The 20489-nt window shown below is 38.2% G+C and overlaps 1 protein-coding gene across 1 annotated transcript; it reads left to right on the plus strand.

Annotated features, from left to right (window-relative positions):
- Positions 1–656: 656 nt before the first annotated feature.
- Positions 657–19040, plus strand: LOC134565742 (syndecan 4-B-like). The gene is made up of 5 exons (XM_063425389.1): positions 657–898; positions 15663–15821; positions 17005–17034; positions 17438–17630; positions 18285–19040. The coding sequence occupies exons 1-5, from the start codon at positions 842–844 to the stop codon at positions 18428–18430; spliced, it is 585 nt and encodes a 194-aa protein (XP_063281459.1). The 5' UTR covers positions 657–841; the 3' UTR covers positions 18431–19040.
- Positions 19041–20489: the final 1449 nt, after the last annotated feature.

The raw sequence follows: 20489 nt of genomic DNA on the forward strand, positions 1-20489 counted from the left end.
AGAGGAAAGAAGGTGTTAAAAACATCCTATGTCCATGTGAGTGGACAGGAAAAAAAGACTGAGGACTTAAGGGAGGAATTTTCTGCCGGTCACTTTGATCTAGCGCCCCCTGAGCCGCTTGTGCCGCCTTATGGAAGAGCCGGCCCTGAGTAGAATAGAAAAAAGGGACAGATTAATTTGGTCCCGAAATGACGGTTTCTCCAAAATAGGGTCTTTGCAAGTATGCAAGAAACTTAAATAAATTAATTAATTAATGTTGAATGTAACTTTCTAACCAGGACACACAAGTTCTAATGACATTTGTAAGACATAAACATTCAAAAAAACAACGCTATTTTCCGTTTGGATCTATGACGGAATTCCAATGAACAAGCAAAAGCAGTGTAATGTGAAACAAAGTGTAATGTGAAACAAACAGAGTAGGCAGATTGATTGCACTAAAAGAGTCCTTCCCCTTTTGGAATATCCTCGCATAGTTAGACCAAGCTCATGTCAGCCTACAAAAGGAAACAAAAGGGGAAAACAAAAAAAAATTCTTCTGACTTTACTGGAGAAACCAAAGCCTCTTATGTCATTTCCCTTTAAATGAATCAACCTCAGACAGGGAAATTCCGGTAAAGGGGGAGGGGTAAAAGAACACTGTTTGGGATGGGAGGGGACATCTTATAAAAAATCCTTTGAAGGTAGCACCGAGTCAGTATAGTAAACTTGCTGCTGGTATTGAGCTCGTGTGATAGGTAATACACGCAGTGACTGTAGTTAGGACCTTAAAACACAACTATCCGGACTTTGGAAACTTTTCAGGACTATCTTCTACCAGCTAACTCCGACTGCGTCAAACATGAACCCCACGCTGTTCGTGCTCGTGTTCCTGGTGTCTGCGGCAGCCGCTGAGTCGGTAAGTGACGCAGCAGAGCAACGTGTTTTTTCTGAACTTTGCGCAATGTGGGAAGGGGGGGGGGGCGCGATTTGCCTTTTCTTTTCATTTGAATACAAAGGTGGTGTGTGTTGTGTGGCGTTTTTTTTGTTTGTTTGTTTTTTAACGACGGTGTCCCTATGGACTATGGACCCTAGTGGTCCACATTGCACGCATTCCAATGGAGGCCAATCCTTTAACCATAGTAATAGGATCCTGCGTAGTACAACCTCCTCTGTATCCAGGAATGAGATCCCCCTTTTTAGTTATGTCCCTCTACAATCCCCCTTTCCTCCCCCCTCTTCCTCCAAAAACAACCTAAAAAATCCTAACATCTAGGGGTTTTATAACTAAACAAAATATTTTTTGAGAGAACTGAACACAGGAAAATAGTCGAGTTGTACTGGAATGTGTGGATTTGTTTATTTTTTTAAATTCAGTTCTTTCAGCCTAAACTCTTTCTATTTGGGTTTAATTTCGCAATAGTTTTCTATTTATTTGGATAATTTGTAGTCCTAAATACGTGTGTATATGCACGGTTGTTATAGTTTATTCCTATAGTGTACTTTTTACTTCTGTGTGTGGTTATAGCTACTATAACCGCTTTTAAAAAATAAATAAATTATTATGGAGTCGTGACCCCTGGTTTGCTTGTCTTTTTTTTTTTTTTTTTTTTTTTTTGTACAAGTCTTTGGTTAGTAAACGTCTTGATATCTGTTACTAAGTGAAGCTGACAGAGAAGTGGTTAACGTTTATGATTTGATATATATTTGATATATATAAATAATAAAATAATAATATACGTTGGCCATTATTATTTTCAGGAATGCTAAACAAGAGAGGCTCCATTTAAGCCATGTCTGCCTCTAGTCGCCACTCCGTATCTGAGATATAGAGCATGAGAGTGGAACCCTGACCTGTCTTAGTGTTATGGGAGAATGCCATCACCTTTCTGATGCATGGGATGTGCTTGGTTAATGGTCTGTGGGTAAAGTTTTTGCTAGACATTATCTTGCTTCTGTTTGTCCCAAGCCTTCTGCTTTTTCAACTGTTTTGTAGCTTTTCAAGTTAAAATATGGCTTTAATATGACAAACTATTGTATGGGGCTTGAATGACAAACACTGCCCAAAATAATTATGTTGGAGCATCTGAGAAAATAAGATGGTGGTGTAAAATGCTGCACCCAATTTATTTACAAGTGTAGTCTTGTGAATGGAACTCTTCGCAAGGCATCCTTAAAGGTATAGTCACCAGAACCACCACAGCTTAAAGTAATGGTTCTGGTGTCTAGCTTCATTTGGTTCAACAGCAAAAACATGTGAGGAAGGCTGAACTTGATGGACGCAAGTCTATTTTCAACTATGTAATATAGCATGTCCCTGCAGTGTTGGCACTATCGACACTGCCTTTTCAGAGAAAATGCAGTATTTATATTGCTGGCTAATAACCTCTCTAGTGGCAGTAACTAAGAAGGCCACTAGAGGATCTTCCTAGTCTTGTGCAGCACCAAGTGACCACTCTCCATAGAGAGGCATTGATTTAATGTATCTATAAGGAGATGCTGATTTGATCAGTCAGGCTTTTGCTGCATGTGCAATATGAGAAAGTATTAGACTGACTGAGATCAAGATTAGTGCTTTGGCACTATGGCAAAACCAGGGGGATCCTGGTTCCGGTGAGACTGGCGCAGGAGAAAAGCATAAAATTGCCTTTACTATAGAGGGGCCATCACCTAAACCGCTATCCTGACTATATGTCAGCACCAGCTATCTACTTCTTCCTATAAAAAGATTTTGTAATGTAACACTTAATACATTTCATATATAATCTAATTTTACTTAATAGCTGTACACTCCAGATGTCTGGAGTGACTTAATTTTAAGATTCCCAAACGTCATGGGATATTGGTGTTGCAACATGGCCTTTCCATGTATTGCGTAATGTCAAAAGCAAATCCTTTCCTTTTCCCTCCACATCCAAATATGGACTTCCCCCTCCCCTCCCTTTTTTATTTTTTTTCTTCCACCCACCTCCTTTTTTTTTTTTACCAATACGTAATCTTAAAGTTTCAAGTTGTTAAAGTCTGGAGACTTACTTGCTGGATTCTGTGTAGTTTCCTTGTCCCAAAACTGCTTTTGATTTTGTTTAGCTCTGATAGTGTTTGTTGGAAATGTAATTTTTATTTTTTTCTCCTCTCTATACTGCCTGCAGTTGCAATTTCTATAAGTTAATGTGAAATCTGGAGGACACTGCAGTATTAATTGCTTTATTTATTAAGATTTAAAACCAAGATCTTGCATCTGGCTGTGTTCCATTCGGATGCAGTGGAGTAGAGACGTTCTGCATTTCCTTTGACATATGCTCCAGTGCTTCTTTAGACACTTAAATGGCACCAGCTAAAATCACCAGGACTTTTAAAGTCAGTTTGCCATTTCAAAAAGAAATACTCATATAGACTGGGGCCAATTTAGGGGAATTGTTTTGTCTGCAATCGCTCATTTACACATAAATGACTTTTTCCCCTCTTTTTTCCATCTGCCATGCTCTCTATATGTTAAAGTGATATCAAACAGGCACAACATTAATTCTGAAATATAATCTGGGGGTGCTGTTTTTTTTTTTTTTTTTTTGTGTGTGTTGCGTATGTTTGACTTATTTTTGCTAAATTGAAGTTTGACCTCTGGTTAAAAGGAACAGGTTTTGTTTCTTCTTAAAGATTTACAGGTGGGTATGTGCATTACATAGTAGTGTTGCTTTAGAAAGAGAGGAAAAAATAAAGTTTTTAAAGTCTTATCACTTTTAGCGTTTTGATATCTAACTTTTGTGTGGCTTTCTAAAACTACAGCTAAATCCGATTTGCATCAATTTATTTCTCTAAAAAGCAAATTTTTATCTACATCTATGCTTTAGTTTCGTCTACATCAACATGGCATTTTATCAAACATGCCCTTTAACCTTTTGGACTTCTTGTTTTATTTTGTAATACCTGGCTAATGTGTATATATGTGAAGCAGATGTACTGTTGCGACTTAAACTCCACCTTATGATTGCTTAGTCACCAAGGCTTAAATATGTTAAACTTAATTCTTTGTTGCAGCTTGTATCTGGTGTCAGAATAGATTTATAAGGCATACTGAACTATCGATACCCACAAAACTAGCTTCCAGCCTTTTGCACAAAGTATAGTCTAGCTTGTGACTATTGGTGTTTCAGTAAATGTCCCCTGGTGTCTGAGATGTTGAACGCATGATAAATGGCCTAGGATGACAGAGTGCCACCAAAACACATTTCTCTATAGGAGAAAAGTTGACAGTATGAAAATGATAACCAAAACAAATGATCTAATAACAAAAAGTTTTTTTTTTTTTTTATACCCTTTCTTTGGTAGTTCCTGTGCAGGGGTATGTTTAGGCAACATCTGGAACTCCAGATGTTTTTGAATACTTAGCCCTGACTAAGGCACTATATTGTTAGAAATACAAATATGTATTTCTAACTCTGTAGTGTTCCTTTAAATAATTATTTATTTTTTCTGCTAAACGTATATTACCAGAGTCTTCATTGCATTTTTGTCACCCTGTGCCAATTGATTGCACAACTCTTTACCATTAAAGGTTTATGATTTTACAGTGCTTGTGGAACATAACTAATGTATTGAGTAAATATCTCAAGGTTTTCTGCATGTACAACAAAAGATACAAAGTAGTCCTCATGGATCGCTGTTTACACCCTGATCTTCCATGAACTTGTCATTGTTTAAATCTTTTAAAGCCTTTATGAGTAATGGTAAGATTAATACCTGAGTCACAATATTCACCTAAAATGATTGTAAAAACTCTTGGCTATATTTCCTGTGTACTATCACGCCCTTGGCTGATTTAACACTACATGTTCGAAGGACAGGGGATCAATCTAATTATTGAAGTAAAGATTCCACACTTTTTTTTTTTTTGCAAGAACTTTACCATAAGTCAGTCATAGCAAGTTATTTTGGAATCCTCTCAGGTCATATACTTGTTATTCAGAACATTCAAGAGGTATTGTTTGCTTTCATTGTACTTTGTTTAACAAAATGATCCATAAATATAGTTTGCTAGAATAATTGCAAGTTCCCTGTAAGGAACTTCTGTAGCCCAACAGGGTCACGGATCTTGGTATCAAGATCTGGTCTGTGTAGGCATTTTGAGTAGTGTGTTTTAATCCATTTGGTGCCAGTGTGGCAATAAATAGTACTTCCAATTACATGGAACACTAAGAATGCGTTCACTAAATCTGGTATTGTACAAAATAGAAAATGAAAATGTCACCTTTTTTGACAAAATTCTTAAAATTTCAGAATTTTTCAGCTCTGCTCCTTTGCATAAATAGCAGTTCTCTTGACAGTTCTGTGCAGTTCCTGACTTGGTGAGCTCCCTTTTTTTTTTTTTTTTTTCTCATGCTACTGAGGGAGGTTAATCCTTATAAATATCCATTGCATTGCTCAGAGTATACACCTTTCCTGATTAACTTGATTTCTGAAAACAACTTCAAATGCCAATGCAAATTATGTTAACCTACATAAAATATCTAACTATAAAATCAATCTTCCTCTATCATAGTAATACTACTCCATATTTCCCCACTAAAAGGGGTAGAATTATCTCTCAAACGTGAGGTCATTATTTGTTTTATGCAAAAATTTTAAAGAATGCTGAATTACATCAGTCATATCTGATGGGTTTTCAAGAGTATTTTCAAGGGTTTGTACAGTGAAGTCCTATACAAAGATCTGATTAACAACAAGCTTGATATGTGGCACCAAATGAATATTAATATGGGCCAATTATTTTCCATTCTAGAAGGTCTGGAGCTTGAGCTATATTTTCAATTGCATATTGGTCATTTTTCGTTTCATGGCTTCAGTTAGTTTTGTCAGCAGAGTTGTTTCCTCTTTAAACCCTCTCTACGGATTGTATAGTACTGACTGTAAGTTTGAACTATCCCAGGAGGTAGAAGGGTGTTTTATGTATACCAAGGGTATAGAACGTTCACTGTGACAATTTCTCCAACATCTGAAAAATGTAAATCTCAGCAAGCTTTTATGTCAAATTTCTCTGGTGGCTCATCGGCCTAGATGCTTATTAAAGGGGAACGCTTAATTCTCTGGAAAATAAGCAATTGCCTAAAATATGAAAACTCCTCTATTACTTGGGTTAACTTTTTAAAGTGTGAGGTTCTGTTTTTTTTAAATGTATATTAAAGATTAAGTGAAATGACAATCCAGCGCAGTACAGGCACTACCATACCACCATGGCACACATTGCAAATGAGGAGAACAGAAACCTAATTTAGCTTTCTCTTTAAACTATATTCATTGGTAGAAAAGGTTACCATATCAAATGGTGATGGACAGGACAAATGTGGGGGGGGGGGGCGCTAGAGAAACAAAACTTTTTTATTTTAGTGTTTGTGGGGTTTTTTCTTTTTTTTTAGTCTTTTTTTTTTTTTTTTTTTTAACACTGGTTTTATGACCACTTTGAAGAGAGGAGCTAATTTTATAGTTTGACTAGACAACCCTCTAATAAACTGCTACATCCTGGTGAGGAGACACAAAATGACTGAATCAAACGAGGAAGTCTAATGTTGGTCTATACCAGACAATTCAATTATCTAGCAAATAATCACACTTTACTCTTCAAACATTGAATGTCATATGGTGTTTACTAACAGTTGACTTGTTTTATTATTCCATTCAAGCTTTTTAGCTAAAGTGGATTTGTTCCATAGACAACTAAATGTGTCTAATTAGGAAAGTGACAATTTCCTGTAAGATTAGATCAGTTCCTAGGTTTACCATGCAGTAATATCTGTGCTGTTTGACTGCATTATTAAGCAGTCTATTGCCTCTGTTTCATTTCAGCTTTTTAGCTTCCCCCTTCATTTTGGGGGCCCTTCTTTTTCAAAAGCTTGGCATCCATCGGTTTTAAAATTTCTTTCTTTAAACTTCTGGAATAAAAGGGAATCATGACATGTCATGTGTCCTTAAGGGGTTAAAACAGCCAGAATACACTTTTTTTTTTTTGTTTTTGTTTTTTACATTTTTCACCTTCTCTGAATATTTCCATTTGCCTTTTTTATGCTGTGTGGGGAGGAATCCAGTAGGAAAAAGCATAAACATGAGGACTTTTCCTTTATGCAATGACATGGCTGAAATTTAAGTTCCAAACAAAACTGAAAATGCATGTACAGGAGGTAATATGCTCAGACAAGCAGTGCTACATGAAATGTCCATTACTCATCTATTTTTGGGTGCAATAATAGCAAAGTACACCCTGCTTAATCAAACGGGAAAATCTGTACTGTTTGACATTTTTTGCGACATTAGAATTTTTAAGATTTCAGCAATCTTGGTGTTCACTAATGTGTGAAATATCAGCAATTCAAAAGGCATTTAAAATTTTAAGCCAAAATAGTCCAACTTAAAATATAGCTGACTTGGCATTTTTGTAGTTTTGCAATTCCAGAATAAACTCATATTGAATTTCTGACACTTCACACTTTAGTAGAGAACAAATTTCCAATTCTTGGTAGGAAAGTCTGCTCATCTCTGCCAAAATTGTATATTTGTTTGTGCTGCACAGAGTGCAGTGGGGAGGCAAATTAGAAAATGTATAGTCCTAAAAAATGCTAGTTGGGTTTTTTTTTTCTTCTCCATTTCTCCAAGATTATAAGTACCTTCCACTATAGTGACCTCTATTCACATTTGCGGTTAAACGTTAAATCTAGTTGGCTTATCTTGTTTCCAGCACCAAAACACCACTGTTGCAGCTGCCCAATCTGCCTCTGTCTTAGTGAGCATGCTGAGGTTTTCTCGTAGAGAAGCATTGAGGTTGAGAAGTGCATGCGCAGTAAAGGCTTCGCTTGTCCAATCAAATGTTCTGTGAAAAACATTGAGCAGTTTGTTTTTTCCGTTGCCATAACTAAATCAATCTAGTGTGTCAGAAAGACAGTCACTTTTACCTCTATTTAACTTTTAGCTCCATTCAAGAAATAAACAGAACATAAACAAAATACCCATTTTGTAAGCCTGGTCTCCCCTTTCAGTTCATCTCCTTGCCCTTTGCTTGTCTATTTCCTTTTATGGAAGCAACCGTCTTTTTTTTTTTTTTTTTTTAATTCTTTTTCGTGTGCAATGAAAAGTACATGTGCAGGGCCACAATAGCCTCCAAACGATAAACATTATCATAAACAGTTAGCAAGATTTTAGGCACACATTTTTCTAATTATATACAGTCTCAATGTTATAACGAGTGGATTGAGGTGTAGAACTATTAGGGTTATAGACACCCTTCTATATAGGTCGCCCTGAGTACTGCGGGGCCGTTGGTGGAGGGGGGATGGGTAGTGGCGGCTATGTCTGAGAGCTATTCTGTTCCCCTGTCGCGTCTCACTTGCCGTGGGTAAGCTATGTGTCCCCTGGCCTCGGTGTGAGTGTTTGGGGCTTGTGGTGACAGTTGCGGATTCACTTTGTGTTGCCCCCTATCAAGTCTGGGTCCCGTCTCATGTCTCATCTGATCGTGGTCATTAAAGTACTCCAGCGTGCGCGACATTCTGGGAGTCATAGAGTGTTATGTAGTCCTAGGGGTGGTTGCGTGTTACGCTGGTCTAGTTACTACTATTAAAGGTTGGGTCTAGTTGTGTGAAAGTCGCTGTGTTGCGTCTGGGTTAAACTGTGCCCATGGGGCCAGAGGCTAGAAGTGTGTGCGCTGCAGTCATTTCCCTTTAACCCCAGGGAGGGGGGTGGGGAGGAGGTGTCACCGTGGCAGTGATTGTCAGCTCCCTTGGGCCTTTTGCCCGTAACAATAATCGTTGGAATATGACAGACTGTAAAGTTATGAAACATAAAACATTGAAACTTTTTAAAACTTAAGGCCTATAAGGCTGTATGCAGATAGAGTTCGTTCAGGTTTTAGTGCCCCGGCTTGGTCCAGGTGTCATGTGAAGATCTGCGCCTGTTGTCCCTTGTTGGGGTGCAAGCCTCGTTGTTGGGATCTGTGCAGGGTTCAGGAGTCCCAGGGCGGCCATCAACGCTGGTCCCTCCGTGTGGTCAGTAGCTTTGTAGTGTTTGTCGTCTTTGGTGATCCAGAGTGTCCCTGGTGTCGACCACCTGTAGGCTATTCCTGCTGCTTGGAGTTGTTTGGTGATTGGGTGCATGCTCTTGCGCCACATCAGTGTGGCTCTGCTGAGATCCTGAAAGAAGGATAGTTTGCTGTCCTTAAACTCAAATGGGGTGTTGCCTTGCATAGCTGCCATTAGTCCAAGTTTGTCAGACATAGATTGGCATCTTAGTATTATGTCTCGTGGAGCTGTGGTGGGTGCCTGTGAGGATTTGGCTATCATGTAGACCCCGTCGAAGTGAGAGGTTTTAGCATGCTTGGTTGGGAGGAGTGTGGCCGCAAGGCGCCTGGTATAGTGCGGTAGCTCCTCCAGCGGCACCGTCTCAGGTACTCCCCTGATCTTGATGTTTTTGCGGCGCCCTCTGTCTAGTAGATTGACTTGTCTGGACATTGCCGCTTGTGTGGATTGTAGGTTGTGCAGCTTCTCCCCCATTATTTTATAGTTCTCCCTCAGTCCCTTGACCTCCTCCTCGATTGCCTGGGTGGGTGAGGACACTGCGTGTACATCTAGCTTTAGGACTGCCAGATCTGCTTCCCACGTGTCTCAAATTCTGTTGCAGGCCTGTCAGCATTGCCTGTATATCTTGTTTTGAGGCCGGTGCAGTGGCTTCTGACCTCTCTGCTTGTGTGGGATGATGGGGACTGGGGTGTGGGCTTTCCTGCAGTTCCCCCTCTTCTGAGGGTGGCGAGGATTCTTCGTGGGGGGTCTTCCCTGCGCTTGGGGCCAGCAGCATTTGGCCTATATCACGCTGTGGTTTCGGGGAGCTTTGGGGTGGTTTTTGGGACCTGCGCCCCATCTCATCTGAGTTCTGTGCGCTGGGGTACCAGTCCTCCAGGTCTGTGAGGTTCCAGGGCCAGTATTCCCCTGCTGTGGTCTGAGGCCTCACTCCCGCCCGGTAGGCCTTGCCGCCACGGCGTTTATTTTTGGAGCCGGGCGTCTGAAAGAATGGCATCGGCGGTTACAGTGGGGTCTGCTGGGCTCCGTGGCGGTATTTGTGGCACGGGGTAGCCCGGGATGCCTCGGATTTGTGCGGATTGCAGTGCTTTCAGCCGGAGCTCTGCGGCCGCACATCTGCTCCGGTCCGGTGTCAGGCTCCGCGCCCCCCCCCCCCCGTTTTGGTTTTTTATCTGCGAGTTGTGCATACTTTTTATCATTCCATGTATGGCTAACAATGAAATTACATTTTTGTATTGTTCCTTTTCCAAATTCCAAGCCATATTGCTTGCATAAAACCTGTTTTTAGTTGCAATTTCTCTACCTCATTCTAGTTTTCTCAAAACCCTTGTTGCTGTCAAAGGAGTCTGGCATGCATAAAATTGGTGACACAAAGTAAAGGGGCCGAGAAGGTGCAAAATAAACACATTTAATCTCTTCCATGCCAGCGAGGGCTGTATGCTATGCAGGAATTGCTAAGTGTTTTTTTTTTGTTTTTGTTTTGGGGGGGGGGGGGAGGAAGTGGTTAAATTTATATTTCTGATGCCTAAGGTACAAAGTAAAAAAGGAATTGTATTGAGCATGAGTAGACTGAAAAGGACACATCTAAATCCTACAATATTCTTTTTCACAAATGTAAAGCTGAGAAAATCTAAATTCGTTCCCAATTATTTTTAGGTTTGTTAATTCACAATTGGATCACTTATTTATAGTATAAACACAGCCAGGTATAGACTGAAAGATGTAAAGAAAAGTAAGCAAAGAGATAAATACATGTACAAGAGAATAAAAAATGGTAGTAATATAATTAATACAGTACAGGTATGACAGATTGTGTTATAAGATTTTACAAGAAAGTAATGTGTGTGTGTGTGTGTCTCATCACTGTACAACTGGAAAATCTACATATGCACATTGATAATCATCCCCACTGATAAAAATGAAATAACAAATGTGCATTTGCTGTTAAATCTAAAAATGTGTACACCTGACACTCTAAGAGGAGCAGAATTGGTTCCTGTGGAACTTTTAAATTTCAGAATTGGCGTTCTCATCTCTATGCAACTGTAGCAATATAAGATGACTGGATGAGGGAGCACACCTGTTGGGTCACAGTGAAGGTCGCTCAGATTTCATGCAGTCACTTTGATCTCATGGCTGTAGATGTATTCGTTCTAGTGTATAGAATGATGTTCAAAGGATACTGTAAAAATATCTATCAACCCTTCTCCCCCCAAAAATAATTTTGAAGGATATCTACCATATATACTCGAGTATAAGCCGACCCGAATATAAGCCGAGGCCCCTAATTTTACCCCAAAAAACTGGGAAAACTTATTGACTCGAGTATAAGACTAGGGTGGGAAATGCAGCAGCTACTGGTAAATCTCTAAATAAAATTAGATCCTACAAAAATATATTAATTGAATATTTATATGCAGTATGAGTGCAGCGTGTGTGTGTATGAGTGCAGCGTGTGTGTATGAGTGCAGCGTGTGTGTATGAGTGCAGCGTGTGTGTATGAGTGCAGCGTGTGTGTATGAGTGCAGCGTGTGTGTATGAGTGCAGCGTGTGTGTGTATGAGTGCAGCGTGTGTGTGTGTATGAGTGCAGCGTGTGTGTGTGTATGAGTGCAGCGTGTGTGTGTGTATGAGTGCAGCGTGTGTGTGTGTATGAGTGCAGCGTGTGTGTGTGTATGAGTGCAGCGTGTGTGTGTGTATGAGTGCAGCGTGTGTGTGTGTATGAGTGCAGCGTGTGTGTGTGTGTGCAGCGTGTGTGTGTGTGTGCAGCGTGTGTGTGTGTGTGCAGTGTATGAGTGCAGCGTGTGTGTGTGTGTGTGTATGAGTGCAGCGTGTGTGTGTGTGTGTGTATGAGTGCAGCGTGTGTGTGTGTGTGTGTATGAGTGCAGCGTGTGTGTGTGTGTGTATGAGTGCAGCGTGTGTGTATGTGTGTATGAGTGCAGCGTGTGTGTGTGTGTGTTGCAGAGCCGGGGGGGGGGAGTGGGCTATTTTTTAATTTTTTTAATTTTTTTTATTTACTTATTATTTTTTTTTAATTTTCATATTTTTTTATTTATTATTTGTAATGTTATTTTTTTATTTTTAATTATTTTATTACTAAATATTTGTTTTGTCCCCCCTCCCTGCTTGCTAGCTGGCCAGGGAGGGGGGCTCCTTCCCTGGTGGTCCAGTGGGGTTGGTAGTTCAGTGTGGGGGCTGCAGAGATGTTACTCACCTTTCCTGCAGCTCCTGTCAGCTCTCTCCTCCGCGCCGTCCGGCCAGCTCCCTCTGTCAGCTCACACTGTAAGTCTCGCGAGAGCTGCGGCTCTCGCGAGATTTACACCGGGAGCTGACCGAGGTGCTGAACGGACGGCGCGGAGGAGGAGAGAGCTGACAGGAGCTGCAGGAAAGGCAAGTAACATCTCTGCAGCCCCCAGTCTGTATTATGGCAATGAAAATTGCCATAATACAGACTATTGACTAGAGTATAAGCCGAGTTGGGGTTTTTCAGCAGAAAAAATGTGCTGAAAAACTCTGCTTATACTCGAGTATATACGGTAACTTTTTTAGTAAATTCATAACCTGGTAACGCCAGAAACTCTGTCTCTGGATTTTGAGTGCGTTTTACATTGTGATGGGGTGTACATGTACTGAAATATAATTTTTATAACCTTTTCCTTACATGAATCCAGGCACTCCAAATGAATTCCAAGAAATAGGCAATTTATTAGAACCAGCAGCTACATAGCGACGTTTCAACCCCTCAGGGTCTTTTTCAAGCTTGAAAAAAACCCTGATGGGTTGAAACGTCGCTATGTAGCTGCTGGTTCTAATAAATTGCCTATTTCTTGGAAATCATTTTCTACATTTTACAAGTTTTATATTTGGTCCATTCTGGTACTGGGACATATCCAGTGAAAGCACCCTGGATTTCTGGACAAAGGGTTGAGTGCACTTCCACCAATTTGTTAATTTAAAAACCATGGCCCAGCTAAAGCTGTCTTTTTTTTTTTTTTGTAAAATAGTTTATTGGGTTTTTTATCGAAAATACATATGATATAACACACATTCTGTACATTGGAGATACATCGGAGACAGGTTAGCAGAGTTAATGTTACAAAGTCCATAAGGTAAAATTATGCAGTTGATGTTACATGTGCATTTCCATTCACAGTACATTTCAATACACGAAATATAGCTCGAGATATGATTTTTTCCATTAACATGTACTTATGTTGTTGGACTAATATTACCACAGTATACTATTTTCAACAGTAAAGGTGGAGTGCTATCACTATCTCGCTTTTACCATGGGTTGCCTATGTTTGCTCCCCTCGTACATCAGCATTAAGTCTGGGGGTGGAGCCCCCTGTCGCCTTTGTCGTACCATGGATCTGTTTCCTATTCAGCTTCTCCATGTTGCTATCCTGTCTCCCCAATAATTGAGATGCTATATGTGAATGATGTAACATAAAGGGGGGTAGGGGGTAAAAAAAAAGAACTGGGTGTGGGCTAGGGCGGGAGTGAGGGGGGGGGATGAAGGTCAGTCCGATCTATCCCTTCGTTTCAGTTCTACCTGCAGGCTAGTTGTCAATGTTAGCTATAGTTTGTGAAGGTAAGACATGTTGTGTATACCATTTGTCCCATATTTGCCATGCCATCACCCAGTATTGTTGCGGAGGTCTTAACTTCCTGGCTTCTATTTCATACCTTTTGGTTGTTTGTATTGTATTTATGCATTGCGAGAGATCTGGAGGTTGTGTGTTTAACCACCTTTTGCTAATGGCCATCAGAGCGGCGACAATCACATGGTACACTAGGTATTGCTCCATTTTGTTGTAAGTAGGTGGCACTGTTTGTAGTAGGAATGTTTCGGGGGAGTGTGGGTGTACCTTCCCTATTAATGCCGTGATCATGGATGCAATTTCCCTCCAAAATTTTTGGAGTAGGGGGCAAGTCCACCAAATATGGAGCATTGTCCCTGTTTCTTGGAGGCATCTCCAGCATACCTCTGGTTTGATCAATTTTATGAAGTCTGGAGGGCACCATGTACCATCGATAGAGTATTTTTCTGCAGGTTTCGATATGTGCTGTATTGAGTGTAAGGTGTTTGTGTGCTCGTAATACTTTCAACCATGTCTCCTTGGGTATGATACAATCAATTTCCATTTCCCAAGCTGTCATAAAGTTCAGTTTGTCCAATCTATCCCCCTTCGTGAGTATCTTGTATATTAGCGCTAGACTCTTTTTTGGTGGGTTTGGTGTTAGACATGTAAAGCTGTCTTTTTAACGCTCACTTGATTGTATTTTGTTAATTATGTAAAATGGCTGCTATGAAAACTCCACTTGACTTGAAATCAGATTTTAACTGAACACTTTTTTTTTTTTTTTTTTTTTTTTTTTTTTTTTTTTTTACTAGAATAGCTTTGCTGGTGGTTAAGTTAAATGACAATTAGAATGCCAATGCATTCTACACTATTTAAAATCCTAGATTTGACATGCATGGGAGACTTTGACTGTTTTCTTCTCAAGACTCTTTGGCTTCTCATTACTGGACTTTTGTAACTCTAACTTTACGGCATGGGGTTTTTATTGACTTTGCTAGTGGAGTACGGTTTATGATGAAAAGTTAAATATTAGCCACACTGATTAAATCATAACTTCTGTGACGTTAACATTTAATTTGCAAGGTATGTGAAATGGTTTAACAATCCATTGTGATATCACTGGCTTTGTGTCATATCTCCTCATGGAGGTCTTCAAATTATGCAGAATGAGTGTTCTTTTAGGCAGTGGTAAACTGATTGTGATCAGTCTCTTATCTGATGAGCCACATCACTGATTCATGAGTAGTGGCTTGTATAACCAGGAACAAAAGGAAAGCGAGCATATTCTCCCAAGTTTAACCTCTGAATAACTGTGGTTATGCATAAAAAAAAGCCAATACTAGAGCTCCAGAAAAGTGTGGACTTCTTTTTGTGTGTACCAAACTCTGTATATAGCAAAGAGGCCAGGATATCTGGATCAAATTGTTCTTTTTTTTTTTTTTTTTTTATCCACCCTCTTGTATTGTCTTAAGTTGCTATACCACAAAGGAAAAAGTCTTCATGTATTCAGGAGAGAATTTGTTAGGTGTGTATGATCTAATACAGGTGTGGCAGGAATAGAAATGTATGTTTGTGTGTCTTTTTTTTTTTTTTTTTTTTATATAATATCCTAACAGAAAACTTGAGACACCGTTTTAATGCCATGATTGGAAAACTGGTAATGGTGCAATGTCTGGTGGTTGGGGGGGGACCGCATTGACATTGGAAAGCCTGGAACAGAGTTCCAGGCTGCCCAGGTCATGTGTCATGGCATTTCTGTAAACACTGCACATACTGTGGTGGTTGGAGTAACCCTGTAAGATTGCCTATGGTGAAACAATAAGTTGTCGAGGTTCTCAAACTATAATAGTTTGTAGTCATGCATGTTTTACTAAAAAGCCATTTGGCAGTATATGTAAGGCTATTCTCGAAGACACATGCATATTCATGAGACGGGTCAAACAGAATTTCCCCTAATAGTTTTCCCTGTTAAATTGCCCACTTGAAATTTCCAAGTTGAGTAGTATATTCATGTGTGAAATTTTTTTTTTTTTTTTCTTTTCTCAATAGATACGGGAGACAGAAACCATGGACCGAAGAGGATTTTATGAAGATATTGAAGCCTCTGGAAATTATGATGACGATGAAGATATTGATGAAAGCACATATACCACGGACTCCAAAGATTCTGATTACGATTCTTATGAGTCATCTGGTTCTGGCGATTCAGGTATTTAAATTTTTTTTTTTTGCTTTTGTTTTTTTAAATCATCTTTGAGCCAAGTCGCACCTACATTTTAATTGTCCGACTTAAACGTAGTGAACAATCTTATATTGGTTTATGGTCTAGCCTTTGCATTTGATTTGCTCTATAAGCTGCTCCACTCATGCCCCTGGCTGGAGCACAGCAGCAGTCTTTTCAAATCCTCAAATCAACTGAGAATCCAATCCTGGTTTTACGTTTTCATTACAAATGGGCATTAAGTGAGGGGGTCCTTCAAATTATAGTGTTTTTTAGTGTAAACTCTGAAATTTCAGAGTGGTTTGTTTCCCATCCAGAATGCTCCATTTAAATTGCTGCAATACACGTTGAAACAGATTTGCTTTTAGAAATGCACTGGAAAATTACACAAGGTGTGGCAAAGGGAGGCCTTGAAAAACAAGATTTTATTGTAAGGAACAGCTGTATGCTACATAAACATGTTTTCTCTTGGGTTCATAATATGCATAGCCTCGGACTGCCTTTATTATAAATGAACTTTTTGCATTTTACCAGTTTGACATGAAACTGGAAATTGCCTAGATGTATAGTTTTCTTTTGTATAACACTGTCAACTTTTAGAAAGTGCATTGGTCAATTGAGTAATGCAATTTATGTAATTGCTACAATAGTTTAAGAATGTCTGGTGTGATTCTGACTCTTGTGTTCAGATGTGACAACAGAACTTTATGGAGCTATATCAAAACGAGGCATCCTTAACCCACCATGGCACAATACTGTCCCATTCTGGAGTGTGTTAAAATGGCTACAGTGTTCAGAAGCTATCAAATGTACTAATAAAGTGGAACTGCCGTGTGTGTGTGTGTGTGTGTGTGTGTGTGTGTGTGTGTCTCTCCTCGTGTCTCCTCACCAGGCCAGTCCACATATTAATATAACAGATACATCTGTATGATTCTGGTTGCAGCCCCATGTAAAAATGCCATAGGAAATTCAGGATCCTGTTCAACAACTGATTTTCAATCCTCTTCCACATAGCATGTTGGAAACCTTTCTTAAATATTGACAATAGCCAATCAGGAAAATAATTTTAAATAAATAAATCTTGCTTAGATTCTATTATACAATTTTTTTTTTTTATATTTTGCCTTATTTTCCCCCTTTTTTTTTTTTCTTCTTGTAGATGATGATGATGATGAAGAGGAATCCACTGTGGACATAACTGTAAGTACATTTTTCTTAAGTGTAACCTTTTTACCTTTTTATTTTAAAAAAGTGGATGGTAGTGTTGAAGTAGGCTCATAGCATTTGCTTTGTGATTTGCCTACCTAGTTGTGTTTGTGGCTACCTTACCTCTTCCTTTAGGTATCTAGAAGGGTTTGATCTGGCATTAGCTGTCCAACGTTTTTACGGTCATAATGGATGGTTGTAGGAGTTGCATTTGCTTTAATTGTGTTGATCTAGGCCTTATGAATAATTTTAGTGCCTCTGTATCTTTCCTCTAGAATAAAAGCCTGATTGACCCTCCTTAGAGGGGGTGATTGCCACAGTGTTGTGTCTGTCTTAAAATAAAAAAAATCCCTCCACCTCCCTCTCGGTCTTTAACATATTATTTTGTGATTTTTAGACTACTTTGGGTAACAGAATTCCTGAAGATGACATAATGCCAAAGGATAAAAATGACTATGATGTGAGCGACACCAATGATATAATTATTCCAAGGAAAACAAGTGATCAGGGGAATCTTGAACCATCAAATGAAATCTCAATGGCAAGCACTGGTAACGGAGGCTTCTTCAACAGAAAAGAAGTTGTGGTTGGTAAGTAGTTTTTTTTGTGTTGTCCTGGCCTCAATGGTATCAATCTATTAACAATAAATGCGTTCAAGGGTCTACTAACAAATGTTTTGTTTGGTTCCTTATTTCCTGTGCAAATCTGAAAGCCTTAGTTTCAAGAACTTGCCTTCATTCTACTGTGCTTTTTTAAAACTGAGGTTATCATGCATTTTCTTTATACATTTTACAGCTGCTTGTGGTATTCAAATACCATTAATATCACTCTGGTCATCTAATTTAACAAATAATTAGACGAATACTCTGCAGCATATGTAAATTGGTCACACACTAACTCGAGCAACAAACCCCACTAGCTACAATGAAGCACAACACAGTAACATAAAAGGAAATTGCACATATACTAAAGCAACACACATTTACAAATAAGCACACAAAGCGTAAAGTTTGCAGGTATATTTTAACCTCTGCTCTGTGACCTCATTAGAGGTGGTGATTGAGTCTAGCTCATTAACATATAAAAAGCTATGTAGTCTGAAGCAAGAGGACACCTATCCTTGTTCCTAACAATTGCATTACAAGATGTTACCACACTGCTTCTATTGCTACACCTTCTGTTTATAGTCTGTTGCATGTGTGTTTATTTGTTTATACTGACACTGTTTACTTTTTTGTCTCCAGCTCTTGTCGCAGGTACACTTGTTGGCCTAGTATTTGCAGTGTTGATAATCGTTGTCTTGGTTATGCGTCTGCAAAAGAAAGATGTAAATGGCTGCGATTCTGTCAAGAAACCAATCTACAAGAAGGCTCCAACAATTGAGGCTTAAACGACCCTCATTCTGATGAGACTGATAAAAGCATTTGAAAGCTGAGAAATTCTTGTCTTACTACAAATGCATCCACGTTCCTGATATCTAAAAGTGATTTTTACAAAATCTTTTATGAGAGTTTGACTAAATATCAAAAAGCATACGCTGGTCATAACCTCTTAAAACACAAACATTCCCAGTTTTTTTTATTTTTTTATTTTTTTTATTTTTTTTTTAAATCCAGAGGTACTTGTGGGGAAAAAAACACCATACACTAAGTTAAGAAGGACCTTTGTGCCGCCACCCATACTTAAACACTAATTCGTATAGGTTAAGAGTAATTTAATGGTCACTGTACTGAAAAAAAAATTTTATATGTATACTATGTAATTTTTTTTTTTCTCTTGCATTCTGCTGTAGGTATATAATGTATACCTGGTAATATACAGGAGTTGCTCTAAAAATGCTCCTGCTTGCCTCCTTGTTTCAGGGAACAAAATAACCAGCTACAACGTAAACATTTTTTAATCAAGGCAAAATAAGGAGCAATGTACACAATCCACTATGTAATGGTACTATTTTGACAAATACAAATCTTCTATAAAAGCCAGTATAGCATCTGACTAGGTACCAGATGTTTTCATATTTATATATTTTTTTAAAAATATATATATATATTTTTTTTTTTTTGTACTTTACAAAAATTTCTAAATTCCACATACTTTAGAACAGGTATAGGCAACCATCAGCACTCCAGATGTTTTGGACTACACCTTCCATGATGCTTTGCCAGCATTATGGGGATGTAGTCCACAACATCTCGGTTGCCTAGAAGTTACAAAGTATTTACTGTTGGCAAATCCTGATCCATTTTGAGGCCCTCACTGCAGAATTTTTTTTTTTGCTTTCTTTTTTCCCCATTAAATAGTAGAATTATGTAATCTTTATCGGTACATTTGAAATTTCACCGTAGGAATTTATACCATTGATACATTTACAGTTTTGTTGCTTCCTGTCTAGTGACTGCATGAGTGCTGCTTTTATTTATTTTTAATTTTTTTTTTTTTCAGATGGATTAAAAAAAATAAGCTTGTTAAAATTTTTTCCCAATTTGATTCTTAAAGTTCACGTGTGCCTTTATTTTGTTCTGTTTTTTTCTTTTCTTTTTTTTGTATATAGTACTACAATATAATTTGGTACATCTGGCATTTGTATGGGAAAAATAGAATTGTAGGAATAGAAACCTTAAATCTTCTTTTAAAGATGTTGAGGTTAAACAGTCATAGTTTAATAACATGTTTTTAATTTTTTTTTTATAGTAATTATACATTATCTTTAATATCGTCGTTTGTAGAAATTTTTTTTTTTAAATAAAATTCTACTTTTTTAATTTAACTTTTCAGGTTTTATCTTGCATCTACCCTTTATGTATATATGTTCAGCTTTGTGTTTTTTTTTTTTGTTTTGTTTTTTTTATCAAGGGCATTCTTCTGAGAGGGCAGTTAATAAATATTACTATTTTTATATTTTCCACTTTGTTTTCATTGCATACTGGTTACTTTTGTAGACTGTTCACGTCTTCAGATTATCAAATACCTGTGTAAAATTTCAATGTAGCAGCTATTAAAATATTTATATTACACAACTTGTATGGAAGGTTTTTTTATTTATTTTTTTTAAACCATCTTACAAACCTTAATATGTATTCATGTAAAATAATTTCACAAATTTCACTGAGGGAATCCAGCAATAACTTATATTTTTTTTTTTTCCTAGATTTATCTTCTGCTCTTTTTTTTTTTTTAAATTCTTTATTTTTGAGTGCAGAGTTAATTACAGGCGTAAGCAGTGACATATTCAGAAAAACATAGCATTTTAAGCATTTGGGACATGTAGTCAAGAGGTACTGCACATTTTTTTTTAAAAGAAAACAAAATAAGAACATTAGTTAGGTAGACTATGGCAAAATATTGACGTACATAGTTTAAACAGTTAGATGTAATTCTATGCTGGTTTATCCTGGTTCTAAACAATTTAGCTGCTCTAAGCTGCAAGGAACTGTCAATTACAAAAAGTC

This window comes from Pelobates fuscus, chromosome 6 (genome assembly GCF_036172605.1).
Source record: "Pelobates fuscus isolate aPelFus1 chromosome 6, aPelFus1.pri, whole genome shotgun sequence".
Classification (NCBI taxonomy): Eukaryota; Metazoa; Chordata; class Amphibia; order Anura; family Pelobatidae; genus Pelobates; species Pelobates fuscus.

What these genes read in the sequence shown, in the direction of transcription:
- LOC134565742 (XM_063425389.1), top strand. Translation starts at nt 842, where the DNA reads ATGAACCCCACGCTGTTCGTGCTCGTGTTCCTGGTGTCTGCGGCAGCC. An exon ending in CTGCGGCAGCCGCTGAGTCG is followed by an intron (nt 899 to 15,662) that starts GTAAGTGACGCA and finishes TTTTCTCAATAG; the next exon opens with ATACGGGAGACAGAAACCAT. An exon ending in CAGAAAAGAAGTTGTGGTTG is followed by an intron (nt 17,631 to 18,284) that starts GTAAGTAGTTTT and finishes TTTTGTCTCCAG; the next exon opens with CTCTTGTCGCAGGTACACTT.